General features: G+C 65.1%; 1 protein-coding gene across 2 annotated transcripts; it reads right to left on the minus strand.

Moving 5' to 3' along the window:
* Positions 1-1,274: 1,274 nt before the first annotated feature.
* CHID1 (chitinase domain containing 1) lies at positions 1,275-21,489 on the minus strand. Of its 2 annotated transcripts, none has more exons than XM_074371365.1 (13): positions 21,334-21,489; positions 17,151-17,304; positions 16,436-16,585; positions 16,054-16,186; positions 15,333-15,377; positions 14,570-14,676; positions 14,259-14,320; positions 12,909-13,001; positions 9,016-9,117; positions 8,267-8,422; positions 1,909-1,989; positions 1,645-1,687; positions 1,275-1,451 (listed from the first exon to the last, which is right to left on the minus strand). In XM_074371365.1, the coding sequence occupies exons 2-13, from the start codon at positions 17,259-17,261 to the stop codon at positions 1,353-1,355; spliced, it is 1,182 nt and encodes a 393-aa protein (XP_074227466.1). In that variant the 5' UTR covers positions 17,262-17,304; positions 21,334-21,489; the 3' UTR covers positions 1,275-1,352. The 2 variants fall into 2 exon arrangements, with proteins under 2 accessions (XP_074227466.1, XP_074227465.1); XM_074371364.1 differs by having other exon boundaries at positions 21,314-21,463.
* Between the last annotated feature and the right edge of the window lie 527 nt (positions 21,490-22,016).

A 22,016-nucleotide genomic window follows, 5' to 3' on the forward strand; every position in this document is an offset into this window, starting at 1 on the left:
ATGCCTCTGAAGTTGGAGGGAACCAGCTCGTGCTTTCAGCTCCGCCCTCTAGCCCACAGCCGGTGGGGGGGGGGTGCCAAGGTGGGGCCTTGGGGAGATGGGCTGTGGCCCCATGTGCCAGTCGGCAGACCGGCACACTGACTGACCCCCATGCACACACAGGAGCGCACACACCCACTCACAGCAGCTTCTGAGGGCCCCACTTCACCCCTCCTTCCATTCGAGCCCAGCCCCACCTCACACGCCAGATCTGGGGGACCAGGCCTGTCTCCCAGAACCAACAGACCACCCTACCCCACCCCAATAGCAGGCCTAGGTGGGGACAGCCCTGGGGAGGCCTCTGTGTGGGTCGGGAGAGGGCCCTGTCTGACGTACCAGCCCATGTACTTATCTGAAGCCCACACTGGCAGAAGCTGGGTGCCCAGGTGGGCTGCCTTCCCAGACAGACTGGTTTCTGCTGTGGAGCTGCGAGGTCAGACTTCCTGTCCACACCACGAGCAGCTCCTCGGGGCAACTCCTGAGGACCCGGCCAGTCCTCGACCCCAGGGACAGTTGTGTGTCCCCTAAAGCCCTCCCCTAATTATGCCCCATAGCAGCAGTGACTGTGACCCCATGTGCTTCATCAGCTGTACCCGAGCCCACGCCCGGCATCTGACCAGCGAGCCCACAGGCACAGTCAGCATGACCACAGGGGTTCATCTGCTGGGAACCAGTGGGCTCACTGAGGTTCCTCACTGGGGAGGGGTAAGGGCAGGCTCAGCTGCCCCTTGGCTCCAGGCAATCCCAGATTTCTTCCCAGTGTGTCCCCCTGGGAGCATGGCTGCACCTGTGGGCAGCGGGCCAGCAGCAAGCTATCACTCCACAGCGACCACACAGCTCATGGGCACCAATGGGCTCCCAGAGGGCCCAGGTCCCCTGGGGCAGAGCTGGCCCCCACGCCCTCTACTTGTGGGGCCTGTCAGGCTCCTCTGCAGGCAGGCCAAGCCGGAGCCTGCAATGGGAGGCGGGCCCCTCTGCACTGCCCTGGGAAGATGCCCAAAGTCGGAGAGATGTGAACAGGGGCCTGGAGTCCTGGTGTGGGGGACCCTGGGATTGTCCTGGAGTCTCCAAACCCACAGCAAACTGCAGGCCAGTGGGACCCCCGGCCACCCTGTGTGGTGGGGGCTCTGCTTCCTGCCCTCACCTGGCCGGGACTGCCCGCTCCACGTCACTGAAGGGGAGGCTGGGTCCCAGGACCTCTGTCCCCACCCGATGCCCACAGCATACAGAGCATGGAGAATGGAGAAGAGTCTGTATTTTGCACATCAGTCCTTCTGTCTCTTGGGAAAGCGCAGGTCGGCTCCAGACTGGGCCTACAGCAGGTCGTAGAAGTAGTCCAGGCCCTGGCCCAGCTCCCAGATGGACACCCCAACACCCAGCTCCCTGGCCAGCTCCAGCCGCATCTGCAAGGACTGAGGCAGAGGAAGCTCAGTCCCGCCCCTTGTCCCTAGGCTGCCCTGGCCCCACCCGGCCCTGAAATGTGCCCAGGTCCGAGCCCACGCTGACCCCTGCTGCCCACCCCAGCCTGGCTGAGGCCAAGGCTGTCAGGGGAGGGGTGGTGCCGGCTGCCCACACCCCCAGCGTGAAGGCCAGGCCCACACCCACCTTCAGCGTAGGGTAGAAGACGACGTGCCTCCCACCACGGCTTCTGCAAGAGAGCGGGACCCTCTGTCTGGCCGGGCTGATTCCCACCTGCCTCCGCTTCTCCCAGGCCCTCCTCCCCATCCAGCCAAGGTCGCAGGTCTGGCTAGAAAAGGCCCTCCCCGGTGCTACTCCTCAGGCCAGGCTGGCCCTGGGGGCAGAGGGGCTTCTGGCCTGAGACTCCCGGCTGGCCCACGCCTCACCAGGGCCCTCCTCCGGGACACTCACTTCTTGTACTCGAAGAAGTGCTCAGCGGCCTGGCTGTCCCACACGATCCGGGGCCTGTGCTCCTTCAGCAGCTGGATGTACCTGGCGGGGGGGAGCCGGGTGTAGGTGCTGGAGCCCTTCCTGCCCGCCCCAACACCCAGACAGGGAGGAGGTGGCCTCTCCCGTCACCAGCGGGGTGAGGCCGCCCAAGGGCGGAAGCACGTGGGGTGCTGGACGTCGATGGCCTAGGGAGTGCCAGCAGCCGGTGGGAGGGCCACACGTGCGGCCTGGACACGAGGAAATGCCAAGGAGCAGGGCCATGTGGGTCCTCGCTGGGGTAGGGGGAGGACAGAGACCCTGACAGATGGCCCCTGAGACACAAGCAGAGGCCGAGGCTGTTTCCAGGCTCACTGCCGCCCTGCGACTTGGCTGCACTAGAGCACCGCGTGTGACGTGAGTCTCTCGCTGCAGCACCTCCGCCCCACGCGGGCAGAGCGCGGGTGCCCGTGCTGCGGGCGCGGTGCCTGCTGGAGGGAGGGGGCTGCTTGCTGCTGCAGGAGAAGCAGCAACTTCTGAAATTGGTGGGGGGGCTGGGGGCAGGTGCAGGCCTCGAGGGTGAACGCGGCCTGGGGGCCGCTTCCTGAGGCCCCTTGGCACCCCGCACCCTAGCCTGTCTGGGGATAGCTGTCCAGGGCGGTGGTTTCCGGACCCTTCCAGAGGCCAGGCTGCCCTGGGCCAGCCTTCCCTACTGGGGACACAGCTGCCCCAAGCCTGCAGTAGGCCTGGCCTTACTGCCAGGAGCCAAGGGTTCAAGAATACCCTGCTCTCAAACACAGAGGGCTGGCTGGCTCCCAAGGTGCCCCACGGCCAGACAGCCGAGGTCCCTAGCGACGAGCTTCACTGAGCTCGCCCAGGACCCCGAGCCCTGCCTGGCTGATGGGTGGTTGAGATTCCTGCCTCCACCAGGCTGTGCTGGGTGGAGGGGGGACACACAGCCCACTGGGCAGCTCCACTGGGCGAGTGGGTGGCTGGGCGGCTGTCCTGAGAGCCCACCCAGGCTCCTCTCAGAGCCCCTGCAGTTTGCAGCCAGGCCCAGGCACCTGGCCCAGCGCAGGCCTCCCCTGGGCTTCGGTTTCTGTGGCGAGGGCTCTGACTCCCACCTTGCTGGGCCAGGGTGTGGCCCGCCCTCCCTGTGGCGGGCAGAGGGGGGACAGACGGGCCAGCCCTGCCAGGGGCACGGGAGGAAGTGGGTTTGGGAGGAGCAGCTGCAGCAGGCCGGGGGCCTTCCAGGAGGGGACATTCTCCTCTGCTGCTGCCCACGGGGTCTCTGCGGCCTGCACTGGGGAGACCCAGGAGCCCCACCCACTGCCCGTGGCCCCAGCGTCCCCTAAACACCCTACTGCCTCGAACCTGCAGTGCAAGAGGCCTGGTAGACGTCAGCCGTCCTCAGCAGGGCCGGCTGGGCAGAGGCCGCAGAGGGTTCTGGAGGGAGCCCCAGAGAGCCCACCAAGGCCCAGACCGGCCAGAGATAAGGGCCTGAGGGTGAGGGGTCAGCCCCTTCAACCACGGTGCGGGACAGCTGCACCTTTGACGAGAAAGGACACCGGCTGGGCCGCACTGTAGCTGGAGGAGAGGGGAGACACTGAACCCGGGACAGAGCGCGGGGATGGGGACCAGAAGTCAGTGAGGGGCTGACGGAAAGCGTGGGGGTGCAGCCAATGACCAGGTGGGCTCACCTGCACCCCAGCCCCAAACCCCTGACCTCCCACTGGCCAGCGGAGCAGACTGGCTAGGCCTGACACTGTGTGGGACCCACGCAGCGAGTGGCCTCTCCTTCCTGTTTTTGCTGCAACCCGAGCCCCCTCACACTAAGCCCCAACCCAATGCCCCTCTGGCAGGCGGTGGGCCCTGCCTGCAGCACCCCTGCAGCTTGTGGCCAGGGCTCCATGTCCCCTTGGTGCTGGCCTTCCCAGATTGGGCCCACAAAGGGCATGGGGAAGAGGCAGGGCCTCCCTGCCTCAGGCCCACACGGGGAGTCCAGTGGGCACCTCTGGGTGACATGAGGAGGTGGCCCCCTTGGTGACCCTGGCTCACAAGTCCCCACCTGCTGGCAGCGGGACTCATCCTGAGCTGTGCCTCAAGGAAAGCCTCCAACACAGGAGCAAGCAGACAGCGCAGCAGAGGGTGTGCCAGGAAACCGTGCAGGGACAGAGGACACCTAGAAGCCAACCCGGCACATGGGGACCCTGGGCCTGAGAAACCGGGGCAGGATGCTGGGAGAAGGCCCAGGGAAGGCTCAGGGATCAGACAGCAGAGCCCAAACCCAGTAGAAGGAAAGGAAGGCCACGGAGGAGGCCCAGAGGCACAGGAGCAGTCAGGCCGCAGTCCTGGGGCCAGAGCCTGCTTCAGCCCCTTCAAGACAGAGAGACCACGGTGCAGGATGGCGGTGCTGGTAGAGCTTCCCCATGCCCGTGTGCCCTTGACCCCTGGAGTCCTGGCCCACCAAGAGGCTTCCGGGGGGTGGGGATGGTCTGCCGGGCACCACCCACCCTTGGGGACCCATCTGGCTGAGTTCTGCTGGGGCTGGCTCTCACCGAGATCCCCAGGGAGGCCCCCTGGACTGGGGCAGGAGAGGCCAGGCAAGGTGGGGAGTGTGGACCCCAAAGGTGCAGGAGAGCAAGTGCCCACCTGGATTGAGGGCCCTCCTGGGGCTGGGCAGAGCATCCTGGCCTGCCCAGAGGCAGGACAGCCTCTCAGAAGAGGGGGCTTTGCAGCCACAGGACCCTGCTCCATGGGGCACATGAGCCTGCAGGCTGCGGCGCCCCGGCCCCTTCTGGGGTGTTTCATAGTCGCCCAGACTCCTCAAAGTCAGAGAGCTACCAGGCCATGCATGCAGGAGCCTGGCTGTGGTCATGATGGAGTCTGCATGTCACCCAGGGTGGGTGAGCAGAGGCCGGTGGGGAGGGGGGACCCAGAACGTGTACAAACGACCTCTGAAGACCGACCCCACCGAGGCAGGCACAGATGGCTGGCCTCCTGCCCCCGCCTTCGGGCCCTGGCTCTGTGTGCTGGGGAGCAGACGGCGTGGTGGCTGGTCCCACTGCCCCGAGGGGCTGGGACACCTGCCACAGAAGGCCCAGGTCTCAGCGCTGGAGAAGCCGAGAGGGAGGGCAGGTAAGCCTGGGCCAGGCTGGGCGGAGCCTCTGTCAGTGGCAAGTCCAAGTGGCCGTGCAGTCATCGGCCCATTCCCCTGCCCAGGGGACAGAGGCCATGCAGGGGGCTCCATCCTGGTGGGCTCCCCCACTTCTGGGGGAGCTGGACCCGGCTGATTGCGCCCACACCCTGTAGAGGCAGCCCGCCCCTCCCCTGGCAAACAGATACCATCTGCAGACAGCCTTACTAAGCTCTTCCATTCGGTCCACCAGATCAAAAGAACCTGGCCCTGAGAGGAGAGGTTCTGCTGCCCAGCCATGCGAGGAGGCACCTAACCATGACGCCCAGGGTCCCTGAGCCCCAACACCCTGAGCACGTGTGTCAACTCCCCTGTGCTCCAGGGGGATGGTCTAGAAGTCAGGCTGCAGGCAAAGGAGGTCAAATGCAACCCAAAGGGGCCAGCCGTGGGCCCTGCCTGCGGGGTTGCCCCAGTCCCCTGCCCGAGGCTCACACAAGGGGCTGGCAGCAGGCGACAGATGGCAGACCAGGGCCCTGGAAGGAAGCGGCAGGGGTGGGGGCACTCGGGACAATGAAGCCTCAGAGTGAGCTCACGGTGGCGCCCTCCACCCCAACTCTGTGTCTCCTCTGTGTGACAGATAACTGTCAATCAATGAGGCCTCTTCTCTGCCTGCAGCCCTTGCCCGGGGACAGTCCTGGGGGGATGCGACCCCTCCCTGGGCTCAAGTCCCCACGTGGAGGGGGCCGTTATCTCCTGACCCCCCATGAGAGTGGGGTGGGGGCACCTCGGCCATGTGCGCCCCCGCAAGTGTGTCGGTGCTTCTACTGTCACACACCCGGGGAGGCACAGTGGGGGAGTCTGTGCTTTGCCTGCCCTCTCTTCAGCAGAGACCCTAAATGTGAATCAGGTCTTGTGGGGACCATGGGGGTGACCACACTGAGGGCCACGTGTGTGCCCCACACCTCCTCTGGTGCTCAAGCTCGACCCTCCTAGTAGGAGCAGCAGCCCTGCCTGCAGAGCCAGGACTTGGACGCCAGCCCCTGAGGCACCCCGCCCCACACCCTGGGCACCCAGATGCCCCTGCGCCCTGGAGGACGACCTCCTCCTGCCCACCGAGGTTAGGGAGCTGAGGAGTCCTGGGGGAGATCCAGCCAGGCAGGAGGCGGGCCCTCAGAGGCACCTGCTCCTCCCCTGCGCCCCTCCGCCCCCTCCTCAAAAGCCCCTGGGGAGCGGCGGGGCCTCTGACAGGACCACACAAGCTGGGTTAGGGGCTGCAACAACTCCACTTCATGAGCTACTGCTGGACCCACGCTTAGTGAGTGAATTATAGCCCTTCACTCCTCAGATACTGCTGGAGATGAATTCTGTCCCCCCATACCACACACTGGGGTCCTAACCCCAGGAACCTCAGGATGTGACTCTATTTGAAGCTGAGATTTGAAGAGGTGATTAGTGTAAAATGACTGAGGTACCCTGGGGGGGGTCCTAATCCCACAGGACTGGGGTCCTTACAAGAAGAGATCAGGACGCAGACACACACAGACGGACGACCACGTGAGGACCCGGGGAGAAGACGGCTGTCTCCACGCCGAGGAAAGAGGGCCCGGGAGGAGCCGACCCTGCCCACCCCTGGATCTGGGACTCCGGCCTCTGGGACTGGGGACAACACACTTCTGTGGCTCGAGCCCGGCTACGGCCCTGGTGGGGCAGCCTGAGCTAAACAGGTGGTACCCAGGCCAATCCTCCTGCTCTCTCCGCAGGGCTCCCAGGCCTGCTTAGACCCAGACCCAGACCCAGACCAGCTGGTGCACAGGGGGCACGACTGGCCCTGAGGTCCCACCTCTGAGGCCCTGTCCAGCAGTGGTCGCAGCTCCCTGGGGGCATCCCACCTTGTTTTGGAGGCCCTGCCCTTAGAGCAGGAGGGACCCAGAGGAAACAGGGGAGCCCCCTCTGCACTCAATGGTGAGTGGGTCTGGGAACAGCTCCCCAGAACCCATGACTCCAGCCAAGGGCCAACCTCTGTCCCTGCCCCAGGGCAGACCTGAGGGGGTCACTGGGGACCATGGGTGGGCAGCAGACATTCAGCCAGGGCAGACGCCCAACCCCCTGCCTGGGCAGATGCGCTGTGCCCCTGCGGTGAGCAGGCCTGCAGGCTCAGGTCACGGCTCCCAGACCGTCCCCAGGGACAGGACCAGGGCCTTGAGAGAAACGGCTGACTCTGTTTCCAGGGGAAGGGACGGCACCAGGAACAAGAGTGGAGACTCAGGATCACTGAAGTGCCCAGCGCCTGGCCAGGCGAAACGCACAGCGCCTGGTGTCCCGCCCAGAGCAGAGGCCCGCGGAGAGCCGGCTGGACAGGACCGCGGTGGGAGAGACTGCGGTGGGAGAGACCGCGCCCACCGCACCCAGCACGATCTGGACGGAGCAGCAGGCAGGGTGCCAGGCAGCCACCCTCACCCTGCGCAGGGGACGTGCAGTGGCGAAGCCCCAGGACAAACTGCCGGATGAGAGAACTAGGCCGCGGCAGAAGCAGCACAGACAAGCAAACGGACTCGACGTGCAGAGAAACGGCCTGTGAGCCGCAAGACAGCAGCAAAACCAAACAAAGGGAAACACAGGGATGAAGGCCAAAAAGACAAGACGAGTGCCAGTGGACAGGGGGAAGTCACCCGTGGGCCTGGAAGGGGAGGGAGAAAGGGAAGGATGGGAGAGTACCTGAAGAGAGAGGCTACAGCCTCCCCAGAGACGGTGAGAAGCGTAAAGCCAGACCTAAGCGGCTCAGTGAGAACCAGGCGCAGAAACAGAACTACGCGAACGCACCCCGTGACCAACACAGCAGGGCGCCCAGCAGCAACACAGCAGGAGGGACACGGCTGGCGAGGGTCTCGTGGCCGGAGCGCAGCGGACGGAGGGCGAAGCAGCACCTCTAAAGTTCTGGGAACAGTGGGCAACCGAGAACCCATACCAAAAACGTCCTCCAAAAACCGAAGCAACACAGAGCGGAGGAGAACGCACACAGGCCAGCACAGAGCCCCCAGCAGCGCCCGCACAGGCATCCTACAGGCTGAAGGGAAGGATGCGGCCAGGCAGCTCCTGCTTCTGCTGGGAAGGGGGTCCGCATGCCCGGCCCCCGACAGAGGGGAAGGCGGCGTTGGGATGGGCCGCCAGGGTCCGCGCGCGGGTCAGTCCTGCACAGTGGGTGCTTACCTTGGCCCGATGACGGGCTCGCGGGCGTCCCTGGAGGCCGAGTGGTCCATGCCGTAGAGGTTGAGCCCCAGGAGGATCTTGCTCCGCCACCTGGACTTGGGGTCCAGGACCTGGACACAGGCTCGCACCCAGGACAGTGGCGCGTTGGGGCCGGGCCTGTGGGACCAGGGCGGAGCGGGCTTCAGCGGCAGGCGGAGGCTCGGTTCGTCCCCAGCGCGTGCCCCAGGCCGGGGCTGGGGTCAGTGCACACAGTGGGAAGAACAGTGTGATCCCCGCGGTGCCTTCTGGCCAGACTTGGGACCTAATCTGTGCCTGCATCTGCTCACCTGGACCCCCTGCAGGGACCAGAGCCGCCCCAGTGAAGGCCGAGGTGGACTGAGACACTGTCCCCGCCCCAGGCTCCCCCGGGGCAGCCACCCTGCCCACAGGAGTCCTTCTCCTTGGCAACAGGGCAGGCCTAGCACCACAGCCACCATGTGGTGGCCAGGGTCGGGGAGGTGTGGACAGACACCCCAGGATGGCATTCCCATGGGGGTCGCTGCTGCCCTACGACCCGTGACCCGTGTGAGCAGGCTGCCCACTGCAGGGCCGACTGTGGGCTCCAGGGAAAAGACCCGGCCCTTCACGTTCCTGGAGCCAAGAGCTGACACAGCGCGGCCCTAGGCAGGCCGGCGGGATGTGTTCCAAGTGCCCAGCGTCCAGGCAGAGGGCCAGGCCGGGGCCCCGGGCCCTGTGGCGCCCACACTCACTGCTGTGCTGTGGGGTAGTCGTAGGTCATCAGACTGAAGCCGTCCAGCACGGGGGCCAGCTGCTCAAACTCCTTCTGCGTGAACAGGCCCAGCTGGTCGGTCCTGCGGTGAGACGGCAGGGTCAGCGCAGCCATCCCGCCCGCCCCGCCAGCTGTCGCCTGGGCTCAGCCCAGCGCACGCCCTGCTCTGGGAGACACATCCAGGCACATTCCCTGGAAAGTCACTTGGCACTCAGTGATAGCAGATGGCCCCTAACTGGGTCAGGGACACTCCAGAGCCAGGGCGGGGCTGTGGGGGCCAGTGGGCAGAGCCCATGCTGGGGTTGAGCAGAGACGCAGCCCCCCCGCCACATCAGAGCGCGTGGTCAGTCCAGCTCCGGGCAGCTTACCCCTGCGGTGGGCTCCCCTCATCTCGGCCCCGAGAACGGTGTCGCAGGCAGAGTGCCCTTCATTCCAGGGCCTCAGGCCTGAGGCCGGCAGGAGCCCAGGCGGCCCGTCTGCTGGCTCACCGGCTCTGCCATGTCCCGGGCCAGGGAGGGGTTCTCTGCTTCCCCCACAACATGAACAGAGACAGGACCCCTCTTAGCTGGCGCCCCCATCCCTGGGCAGGACTGGCCTGCTGCACGGACCCCAGACATGGTCACTGATTCCACGGGGTCTGGGCCACCCTACGACACCCCATCTCAAGCCTGCCCAACTCTAGCTGAGCAAAGCTGCCCAGGACAGTTGCCTTTGCTGGGAGCAGCCAGGAGGCCAGGCCCTGACCCCTGGGGACATCAGGCACCTGTGGGACCTGAGGACAAGCAGCACCAACAGTGACCCCACAAGTGGGAAAAGGCAGGACTCGGCAACGGGTGCCGGCCACTGCCGGAGCTTGGGGACGCACCTGGGGAGCAGTAACTGACACACTGCCTGTGGCCACACCCCAGACGGGCCCCCTAAGGTCAGCTAGAGACACCAGGCCCTGGCCATCACAAAACGGTAGATGCCAGCAGCTCCAGGAAGACGTTTCCACGTTTCACAAGCCTACCCGCCCCCAGGTGGACATTCGCTCAGGAACCCATGAATGTCCAGACCCCACAGCTCCAGGAAGACGTTTCCATGTTTCACAAGCCTACCCGCCCCCAGGTGGACATTCGCTCAGGAACCCATGAACGTCCAGACCCCACAGGTCCAGGAAGACGTTTCCACGTTTCACAAGCCTACCCGCCCCCAGGTGGACATTCACTCAGGAACCCATGAACGTCCAGACCCCACTGTTTCTGGGTTTGATGGCTCACAAGGGAAGACAGGGCTGCGAGCTGAACAGTGCAGAGGGACCCCAGCAGAGGGGTGTGCTCCCAAGTCCTATGCTCTGGTCACTGCAGCAGCCGGGGCCTTCCAGGAGGGATATGGGGCCTGGCACTGTCCCCAGTCAGCTGGGAGGAGGAGCCCACCCTCAGGGTCCTGGAAGTGCTGGGACCAGGTGTGAAAGGGAGGGCTCAGGCAGGCAGAGGGGAGGGGGAAGTGAACTGGGGGGGGGGGCACCAGGAGGCCTGCTCCCCTGAGGGCCTCACTCACCCCATAAACAGAAACCCTTCTGCTCAAACCCGCTCAGCACGGCCAACGGCCTTGCTGTCACTGGCTGATCAGCCTTCAGAACAGATGCTCGAAACAAAGGCCACGGGGGTCAGGCGGATGGAGTTTCCAGGGCTCTGCCATCTGGGGGGGGCGCGCCGTGCACATGTCACAACTCCTGAGACCCTCCTCTGCTGGTTTCCGTGCAGCCCCGTCGGAGGCAGACTGCGCTCTGTAACAGCTGCCCGCAGGGCTGGTCCTGGGAGGGAAGCCGGTCCTCCTGCATCTGAGGTCAGCACCCCGAGCCCTTTCCTCAGGGGAAGGGGGTCCACATGCCCCGCCCCTGACAGCAGGCCAAGCAGACGACCAGGACCAAACCGTGCCCGCAGGAGCAGGGCTAAAGGTCAGGACAGCACCTGTGCCAGCAGCCCCCGTGGGAGGGCCCAGATACCGGGTGGCAAAGGCGCCCCTGCCCCGGCCGCACAGACTCCCTCCCGGAGCTGCTGTTCCCACGGCGGTGGCACAGCCTTCGTGGGATGAGTGATGTTGCAGAAAAAGCCAGAAAAACCATTAAGAGTTTATCGTCTTCTCCGTGGGGGCTGCCAGCAAGTATGAGAAAAGAAGGGGGACCAAAGCCAACGATGATGAGACAAACTCCTGGGGCCACCAGAGCCTCTGCTGTAAGCGGGGTCTGCTTGCCAGCTTCGAGGGTGCCATCCAGATCTGTGCCCATGAAACCCACCCCCGGCTGCCAGGCTGGGCCGCCCCACCCCATGCTCGGCAGTGCCCAGGACCCCTGCCCTCAGCCTCCGCCACACTGGCCATGGTCCCTTCCCTCCAGTCATCTGCTTGGATCCACGCGGAGGGAGTCTCTTGCCCTAGTCATTGCGGGGTGAGGGCCTAGCTCACGCCACCCGCTCCCTCCCAGGGGCCAGGAGCTCAGGGCGGACCCCTTGGCCGAGAGAGCAGCAGCTGGACAGCTGCCCCCTCCTGCCCTCCTCCCCGCCGGGCCCAGAGACCAGGCCTGCAGGGCCGTCCGCCCACCCACCCCCCAACCTCTGAGGCCGCCCCCGCACCCATCCCAAGCTGTGAGGCTCTGTGGGACTGATGACTGCACGCAGCAGGGAGGGGCTACAGTGGTCCCGGCTCCAGCTGCATGACCAAGCATCCCCCTTCACCCCTACCCAACCCTGAGGAGCTCGCCGCCACCACCATAGCCCCCCTGCATTCATCCCACAGACGGCCTTTGACCTCAAAGGGCAACTGGGGCTCCACTGGCCACAGCTGACCCCAAAGCAGACCAGAAACCAGGAGGCCCTGGAAATGGGAGCCGCGCCCGCGGCCAAGCCCACAGGCTGCTTGAGTGTCTGTCTTCCCTGGCCCTTCCAGAAGGCCAGCTCCTTCCTTACCACCCCTGGAAGCCACAGGCCCCCATCCTGGGAGCCCCCGCTGTTGCCGGTCCTGCACGTGTGTGTACTGTACACGAGCACGTGTGTGCCTGAGGGCCCAGGAGGGCTGGGGAGGAGCACAGGACAGGAGGCTGCCACCCAGGGCCCAAGCCCCTGCGTGCTAGGCCTGGGGGACCACAGCCCCGAGTGATGCGCTCAGCCTTGGCCTCTGGTGACATGTGGGGGGCTCTGTGGGGCAAGTGAGCGCCAAGCACAGAAGAGCAGCTGGCCAGAAAGCCAGCATACCTGACGCAGCAGCGTGGCCCACGGGCTCTTTCGTGTGAGGCCACTGGCCTGTAAGCGTCCAGCCACCAGACATTGTTCAACCTGATCCCATTAACTGGCCCTGCTCAAGTGAGCCGATGGCCATGGGGTGACAAGACAGTGTCTCCCCCCAGAGCAGGGGACTGCGGGTGCAGGCGGCACCCTAGGGCCTCTGTGTGCCCCCCACCTGCCAGTGCCCCACCCTGGGCCCCCCGTCTGCCCTCAGTCCTCACGTCGTGGTCCAGCCTCCTGTGCCCAGCGCAGGGTGGACAGGGGAGTCAGAATGCGCGGCTCCAACAACCGTGCCAGGTGCCCCGCCTCCCATCCCAGGGGGTCTGGAGGAGCCACCTCACAGGGCTGGGGAAGGCGAGCAGCCAGGCCAAGCGGTGGGAGCCATGACCACGCAGCCCTGACCCCCCAAGGCCTCAAGAGTCCTGGTGGAGGGACTCAGCCTTGACCTGCTGAGCCGTGAGGACCTGCCAAGCCCACTCAGGTGTCCCGAGTGCACCGGCTCGGGTCCCAAGACCCTCCCTGGGCCAACACGCGCAGTGGCCCCGGGGGCATCTGGACGGGGCTGGGTGGTGACCAGGAAGAGCCTCTCTGCCCGAGCCTGCAGGGCACTCACCCGGGGCTGACGGCAGGCGGGATGACCAGGATGGCCAGAAGCCTGGCCTGGTGCAGCGCCTCGGCCACATGGGTCAGCATGTGAATGAGGCCCCTGCAGAGAACGAAGAAGAGGTCAGGAGTGGCTTGGCCGAGACGCACTTGGACAGGCACCCCTTCACAGCCCTTCCTGCCCGGGAGGCGCAGGCTCTGGGTTTGCCCCACTCGAGCACCAGGGCAGCCCTGGACCCTGGGGGCCGCCCTCTACCCTAGCCAGCCTGCCCCGGCCCCGCCCCTCCTCATACTCAGGGTCCCTCCAAGAGCAGCAAGGGTCCGTGCAGCGCCCCATCACCTCTGGACCCTCCCAGAGCAGAGCCAGGCAGGGGTGAGGAGGGATCCCCAAGCGCACTAGCCTGCCGGGGGCTGAGTCAGCCAGGCCGTGTGACACTGGAGGTGCCTCGGTATGAGGGGGGCATGGGGGCTGCTCCACCAAGGTGGCCTTGTGCTGACAGGACACTAACCTCACCCCCAGGACGACTGCCTCACCTGCCCAGCCCCCCAGCTCAGATGCCAGGACACGGAGCTCTGCCTGCTTGACCCCAGGCAGGGGCGTGAGGAGGGAGCCCTGGCACATCGTGTGCCCAGACATAGGGGAGGAGCGTCAGAGCGTCCCTGTGGGCAGTGGGCCACCAGTGAGGGGACAGGGAGGGAGATGGCATCAGACTCCTCTGGCCCCTCGGCCTGTGGGAGGTGGCAGCAGGCCCAGTAGGAGCCCCTGTCAGGACGCCACTGGCAGCACGTGGGCTGTGGAGGGGCCGGTGCTGATGAGCCTCAGCGCTGCAGGTCCCAGGCCGGCTCTGAGCTGTGTGTGTCCACTCTAGCCTGGCCCCTCCATCACTGCTGGGAGGCCCTGGGCCCAGTGTCTGACCCTCAGGAGCCACCTCCATCTGGAGAAGAGGCGGCCAGTCCCACCACCTCACGTACAGGCGGGTCAGAGCGGCTGAGGGGCCGGACACACGTGCAGCACCTCCCAGGTGGGATGACGCAGAGCCCGTGGGCCTGAGCACGAGTCTTGTCCCAGAGGACTCCGCTGCTGTCTGCCATGGCCCTGCAAGGCCACCTCTTCTCAAAGTCCCCAGGAAGGCTCCGTCATGCCACCCACCCAGCTAGACACCGCCCACAGCTGCTCCAGGGGTTCACGGAGCCACTCGCTGACTTTCTTGGAGTTCCATCCCCACCCATGGGTGCAGACGTGGGAATAAGGCCCTCCTCTCAAACGGGCCACCGAACCCTCCTCTAGCCTCTTCCTGCCACCTGGGAGCCAGGAAGGGTGGAGGGCAGCCCGCCCGTCAGCCACCCAGAGTCCACTCACATGTGCTTCTGGCTCAGCAGCTGGCTCCAGACCTCCAACACGAAGCCGTCGAAGTGCTGGCTCTGAAAGGAGAGGGCACAGGTAAGGAGAGTCCCGGCAGCGCAGAGGGGCTGGGCTCCCACGCACCCCATCCGCTAGCATGTCCCAGGGGGCACGCTCCTCCCTGCAGCCCAGCACCAGCGAGCTAGGATGGGCACCCTCCCAGGAGGGTGGCAGGCGGCTCACCCAGGGAAGGCCCTGCCCTAGAGACTCCCGTGGTCACAAGGGAGCCTGGAGCAGCCTGTGCTGGACCTGCCAGCGCCGGGCGTCACCTTGGCCACCTGCACGATGCTCCTGCCAAGCTCTTCTATCTCATCCTCGCTGTCCAGGGTGTCCCGGAAGTCCTCGGGAGTCCAGTCCTCAAACAGCAGCCGAGGCACTGGGAACAGAGCGGCCCAGATGTGACCCTCCTGGGCTCGGCCCTGCCCACAGTGTGGCCCTGCGCCTCCAGGGCACAGTGACCACAGCTGAGCACCCAGTGTGGTCCTCCCAGTGCCACGTGGCCTGGCAAGGGAGGGCACTGGGGGGCGCTGGGGGAGGACAGACACTGACCCTTTGTTCCCTGCACATGCCAGGCCTCCGAGTGCCCAGACCCTGCTCCTCCAGCTCCCCGTCAATGCCCCCTGCGGGCCCCCTCCCAGCTCCTCCGGCTCAACGGTTACATGCTCCCCAGAGCCCCTCGCCCCCCTCCGCAGTCCCCACGCATTCCACAGCTCTGTGCGACAGGCCCCTCTCTCACCAGCCATTAGCTCTGGGAAGGGGCTGGGCAGGGTGAGCGTCAGCCCTAGTAAGTGCTTGTGGGTGAGTGAGGAGATGGGAGGGCAAAGGCCACGGGGAGAGGCCCCCAGGGCTCCAGCTGGCCTGAGGGCCGTGCATGCTGGCTCGGGCTGGCCACGTTTCTGAGCGGTTGGGAGTGACCCCCGTGAGAGGCAGCACAGCCTGGGTCACAGGCCCATGGGGAGGCCCAGGCCCCCTAGCCCGTGGTGCAAGGCCTAGAGGCCGAGGACCCTGACCACCCGGGCCCACCGGACTCACCGATGCGTAAGCCCCTGCTCTGCTTCCTGACGGCCCGCAGCCACCCTGCAGGACGTGGAGAGGACAGTCAACGTGGGGACACAGCCCCTCGCCTGTGTGAAGACCCAGCCTGCTCCCGAGGAGAAAATGCGGCCCCTCTGCCCCTGCTACGGGAGCACAGCAGGGGGGCGGCAGGATAGAACATGCGCCCCCCCCACACACACACACAGAGCAGCTGGGGCCAGTGGACCAGCGGCCGCCCCAGGTGCCATGACTCCGTGGGGCCTGAGACTGTTCTGAGCTGAGGGCATCGGAGGCCAGGCCCTGCGACGCCCAGCCGTGTCCTCTGACACACGGCCCATCGGCATCAGAACCTACTCCAGATCCGGGAACTCGACAACCAGCTAACATGCTCTCTCTCTGAACCCCCAAGGGGGCACATCTGTGTCAACTCGGGTGCACGCCCCCAAACATGGCTGTCAAGACACCCAGGCCTCACCTTCTCCTGGACACTCTGTCCCAGAACCTCCCCCCAGACGCCTCTGCCCTGGACACCCAGCCCTGACACCACCTCCTTGGACACCGTGTACAAGCCACCAAGGGAAGCAGAGGTGCGGGTCAAAGCGGGCAGTGACCATACTCACACACACTCAGACATGCTCACACACCTTCCCCCCACACGCATCCACTCACACCCCCCTGGGCCCTCGGGACGCGTGCGAGCAAGCAGCAGGGCGAGAACCTTGGTCCACGCCGTCAAGGCCCGTGACCTCGAACATTTCGCGGCCGCGCCTCCGCAGCTGCAGCCACACAGGGGAGATCTGGGTGAATTTGCCCCCGAAGATCTTGGCGACATCGTAGCCATGGCTGTTCCACTGGCAGAGGGCGGAGAGCGGTCAGCCCGCCTGCAGCTGGACCAGAGGGCCCGAGAGCCGCCCCTGGGCCGGGGCACCATGGGGTCGCCGTGCCATGTAGACCGAGACCCTGGGGCAGTTCTGGCTACTCCTCTGGACAGCATCGCTCCCACTGCACCCCTCCCCCGGATGGCCTGGGGAGGTGAGGACACAGACCCAGTGGCCACCTTGCCCTTGGTACCACCCTGCCCACCTCAGGGCCCAGCTTACCGGAGTGACGTAGCCCAGGACCTCCCCAGCAAAGTGCCTCCTCCGGGCTTTGGCCGAACAGTAGCTGCGATGCTCAAGAACCACGTCCTCAGCTCTGAGGTCGGTCACCACCAGCCCCCGCTCCTGGACCGGCTTATCTGAAAACTGAGTCTAAAGCACGAGGAACAGGGAGAAAACTGTCGGCATCCAGCCCCAGGCAGAGCCCCAGGGACGGCAGCCGGCCCCTCAGTCAGCAGGGACTGTGTCCTGGGATCAACACGGAGCTGCTGACTGCGAGCCCACAGGGAGAGGCCCACACGTGAGGAGCTGACAGTCCCCAAAGACCCACTCTGCCTCCCTGGGGCCGTCCCCGGAAAACAGCACAAAGACACAGCCTAGCCTGGCGTGGCTCCTGTCCGATTTGCTCGACTGCCTTGAACACTACAGCTCAATGAAGCAGGAAAGGGCGCAGGTGGGGAGAGACACAGAAGGCAGGGTAGGGGCGGAAATGTGGACACAGCCACAGGGGACAGCCCGGTGGGGCAGGCGCACCCTTAGGCCCCAGCGCCAGGAGCTGCTGCCCCTAAGGCTGTCCTGCAGAGCCCCGGGCGGCACAGAGCTGGCCGCCCACAGTGGCCAAGCGCCCAGCTCTCAGCTCCCAGGCCACATCACAGGCCCTGGTGGGCAAGAAGGCACGACGGGACAGCCCTTCGGCCAGCCCCCGGACCATCCCTACCTTCTCCAGCAGTGTCTTCGAGGCAGCCTTTTTGGCATCTGACTTTGACAGGGTGGTGTGCACAGAGCCACAGGCCAGGGCCAGCCAGAGTGTGCTGAGCAGCGCCCGCATGCTGGGGGTGTCAGAGCAGGCTCCAGCGTCGGGGTCCTGGGGGCTGCAGAGAGAGCAGAGGACATGAAGTCCACCAGCAGACGGGGTGTCCCCTCTGCCTCCTGGAGCACGTGTCCTAATGGAGCCTGGGTCCTCCCAGACACCCAGAAAGAGCCCTCTGTGCGGCAGGCTAGAGGGCCCTCCCCCACTGCCTCAGGGCCACCCGAACTTTGGCCCCCAACTAGCAAAACATAGGCTCCCCACCTCCTCAAACCCAAGAAATGTGGCTACCAGCTACCAGCTTCAGTGCAAAATAACAGAGCCACGGAAAGGACTTGAAGAGGACATGGTTACTGGTGCATTTAAATGTGGGGGTAGGGGCGGGTTTTTCACCTGTGTCGGCCACAGTGTAGCTTACAAAGCAAAGCGTTAGCAGAGTTTACTACTTAAAACTGTGAGGCTTTTCCTTAGGAAGCAAGACACTGATTGGAAAAAATAAACAAAACAGGAAAACACTCATAACGTACTTGACAGTAAGTTTCTATCTGCTTTGTACCTGTAACACGCAAAGGACTCTTAAAAACTGATAATAAAAGACACTCCAGTAAGAAACGCCCCACTGCAGAAATAAGGAAGAGTCGTGAAGAGGTGTAGGACAGAAACCCCGTGACTCGCCCATGCCGCATCACAGACACCCCGAGCCCCAGAGAGAGCACCTGGCTTCCAGCGATCACAGGAACGGACACTGACGGGAGACGGTGTGTCTGCCCGGCACTGGCGAGGACGCTGCCTCAAGGACCCAGGGCAGCAATAACTCTTACAGCTGTCCCTGGGAATTCAAGTTGATGACACTTTTTCCAGTGACAACCTGATAGTGAATATTACACTTTCCGATCCGTGTTTCCACTTGTTTGCAAATTCCACTATGGGGGCCGTCACGCCTACTAGACCCCGCACGAGGCCCCCACAGAGAGAGGGACGGATGGACAGACAGACGGGGGAAGTAAACAAGTAGGCCCTCTGGACTGCTGGCTGCTCTGTCTTCCCTCTGGCTTTGACTGCTTCCTGGCTTTCCCGTGCAGGACCTTCTTTGGCTGGCAGGGCATTTCACGGTCCGGGGCCCCACCTCTCCCCCGTGATCCTGCCTTCTTGTCTTTCTCTCTTGGGGCAGCTGAGCAAAGAGTCGGCCCAGGCGGGCTGTGGTACCTGATGAGGCTTGAAGACATGCAGATAAGCCTTGGACTTTTATTCTCAGTTTATAAGACAAGCCTGTCGGTCAATGATCTCATTGTCCCAGCAGCATGCTCCCCCCTAGCCCAGCCAAGGGGTTGCTGGTCCAGAGGAGACCCTGGACCCCTACGCTACCAGGAGTTGGAGGCTGACCCAGCCCCCTGCCCAGGGGCGGGCACCGTGGGGACCCTCCTGGGCACCTGTCCCTCCACCACAACCACTTCCTGGCCAGAAGCTTGTTTTCTCAACCTGCCTCTCTGCGCAGAGCAGCACATGCCCCTGCTTGGAGCTGTCGCCCCCACCCTCCCCACCCCTGTGAGATGGGCACTCCTGGTGCAGACTGCCCCAGGCAGCGAGTTTCCACACTGGGGCACCTGATATACCCACTGCATACCTGCGTGGGGCCTTGGGAGAATGGGGCCCTGGGACTCCCTCCCCAAAAACAAGGAGGCACAATGGCAGGACCAGATACCTCCAAAGGGGTGTGGGGGATACGAGGACGCAGGCCAAGTGTGCCCTCCCTGCCAGCCCCTCTCCCTGGTAACACTGCCCAGCGTCAGATTCACCCAGGACAGCAGCCTCTGCCACCCCAGGCCAACCCTGGCATCTTACCACCACAGCTGTGGGACCTGAGCTCCTTGGCCACAGCCCAGGGCTCGGAAGGGCCCTGTGGGAGAGGGACACTGGCCATGGCAGGGGCGGGAGGCCCAGAATCACCCAGCACTCCCTTGGCCAGTCTGAGACTGTGGCTACTAAGCTGTGAGGACCAACCCCAAGCAGCCTGGCCACCACAGGGCCGGAAAAACACCTAGGCAAACATGCTTCTGGAGTGAGGGCTCACATGAGTGGCTGCAGAGCCGACACGCCGGGGCACCAGAGGGACACCTGCCCCTGCCAGGGGTGGGGCCTACTCTGCCAGGACCCCATCTTCAACCCCGGCCCCCTCGGGCCTCTCTGTGGTCGCTGGTTCCGCCCCGGCTCCAGGGTGGAGGTCTGGGTCACTGAGGGCGGAAAGGGATGAGAAATCAAGCAGGAGCTGGCCCTCTTGAAGCCGTCCAGCAGGGATTTGGGGGTGCGCCCAGAGAGCCCTCCGCCTGACCCCTGACCTGTGATTTCACAGCACAGACAAGAACAAAGAGGAAAGGGTGGTGATGGGACTGCTCTGGAGGAAGGAAGGCAGGCCTCCCGCTGGCTCCCCTGCCCTGTGGAAGGGCAGTGGGAGAAGCGGACTAAGTGCGAGGCCTGGGCCGGCACTGCCCTGAGTGCCCACGCACGGTGGCGCAGCCCTAGGGCGCGGCTCGGCAGCATCAGGGGGAGTGCTGGGCTGCTCCTGGACCAGCCATGGAACTTTCTAGACCTACTGTCTGCACCTCAGTGGCGGGGACATGTCAGCTGTGCCGTGTGGGTGCTTAGGCCATGACAAGGCCCCATCCGGGTGGCTCCCAGGGCCCCCCACTGTGCATTTTGGTGAGGTGTCTGCTGGCCCCTCCACCCTGAGGCCTGAGGGCAAACTCTCCATCAAGCTCTTCAAAGAGCTGACTTCTGGGCTCACACACCGTTTCTGCCCAAAACGTGTTCCTTCCCTGCACACCAATAACTCTCTTTGGGCAGAGCGGCCTCTGCAGTGTGGTGTGCAGTGGATGGTTCACACTCATGGTCACACAGGGGGGTCATCACAAACACAGACCAGAGGGCCCTTGGAGGTGGGGTCTCAGACCTGCTGGCTGACTCGTTAGTGACCAAAAGCCCCACCTCCCCAGGGCTCCAAGGTTTTGGGAGGACTGCTTCAGCAGTGTCGGCTGAAGCACGGCAAAATGCCTTTCATCAAGACCCATGGTAAGAAAAAGTTTGTTGTAACCAGGTACACACACGCATGTTGTGGGTGTGCACGTGTGTCATGTGTACGCATAGACTGAGAAGAGATGATCAGAGCTAACCCTGCTGAGACGTACTCTGACATTTTCTACTTCATTTCTAATAAGCTAGTTTTTATCCATCATATCTTGTCTCACTCCTCAGTGACATGCAATTTAAGAGACGCTGCTGGACACGCCTGGGTGTGTGTCACCCACACCTGGCGGGACCCCTGAGCCAACTGCCTCATGAACAGAATGCTCCCGTTCCCACAGCACGTGCAATCCTCACCTCTGAGCACAAATTTTGGAGCCCACTGAGCTCCCGCCGGGAGAGGCGAGGTGGGAAGAGAAGGGAGTGTAAGAGGTGGGACGACCACAGCCTGGCTGACTTTATCAGCCCCGTGCTGCGTTAACCGCGGGTCTGTTCAGACCCCGGGATCAGGCACTGCGTCGTTCCCTCCACAAATGAGGCCGAGGAAGCCGCCCCGAGGCAGCCCTGGTCGGGGGTGAGCGGCCGCCGGGCGACCCCAGCTCCACAGGCGGCGGAAGCGAGATAGGATGGAGGTCGGGGTCGGCCGCCCAACCACGGTCCCCCGACTGCTGCGGGCTCATGCCTAGGAGCCCCTCCCCAGTGTGGAAGATCTGCAGCCTTCAGCGTCTGGGGCTGAAGCGAAGAGGGAGCCAGCCTAGCGCGCTCCAAAGCGCATCGGGGTCGCCGGCCCCCGAGCTGGCCCGCCCTGCCCGCAGCCACGCTCGCTGCCGCCCACACAGGCTCGCGCCTCCCGCTCCTCCCGCTGCCCACACCTCGTCCTCTCGTGCGCACCCGCTGTCACACCGCCTCCTGTCCACGCCCGCCGCCCCTCCTGCCCGCACACGCAACCCCGCGCGCCCACTCCGCGGAGGGGAACTGAGGCCGTGGGAGCCGGGGAAGCAGGCGCCGGAACTCGGGGCGCGAACGCCACCCCGGCGGGCCGCCGCGGGGCTCACCTTCATGTCGCAGGGCTCACCTGCATGTCCCGGAGGGCCACCGGACCCCCCTCGCGCGTGGCCGGAAGACGCTCGCTAACGCCGCCGGAAGCTCCGCCCCAGGATGCCCGCGCGCCGCCGCCGCGCACAGCACGCTGGGGGGGGGGGTCCCGGCTACGGGCCGAGGGGCGGGGCCTGGAGGACAGAACCCGGGGGTGGGATCGATCTCGGGGCGGAGCGAGGCCGAGGGGCGAGACCGGGCCGGGGGCGGAGCGCTGGGCGGGGCGGGGCTGACGCTGGGGGCGGGGCGAATCCGAGGGGCTGGGCCAGGGGAGGAGCCGACCCAGAGGAGGAGCACGGCGGGGACTCGGCTGGGTCCAGACTCTGGCACCCGAACTGAGAGCCCGCGCGCGCCGAGCCCGGCCTTCCGTGGGCCCTGGCCTCTGATGGGAACCAAACGCCCTCTCTCGAGAGCTGGCGCGGAGGTCTGGGTTCCAAGGGGCGCGCAGTCCCCTCTCCTCCCCAGCGCACGCTCTGTGGAAGGCCCGGATCCGGGTGCGATGTCTGCGCTGCGACCACCTGGGTGACCACCAGGGCGCGCCGCGGGCTCCAAGGCCTTTGCCCAGCCGGGCAGGTGGCCAAGGGGACCTCGCAGGACCGACCTTCCGCACTTCCACGTTCTCGCTTGGACCCAGGAATCGCCTCTCCAGGCTTTCCTCCTACT

The sequence above is a fragment of the Camelus bactrianus genome, chromosome 10, assembly GCF_048773025.1.
Source record: "Camelus bactrianus isolate YW-2024 breed Bactrian camel chromosome 10, ASM4877302v1, whole genome shotgun sequence".
NCBI classification, from domain to species: Eukaryota; Metazoa; Chordata; class Mammalia; order Artiodactyla; family Camelidae; genus Camelus; species Camelus bactrianus.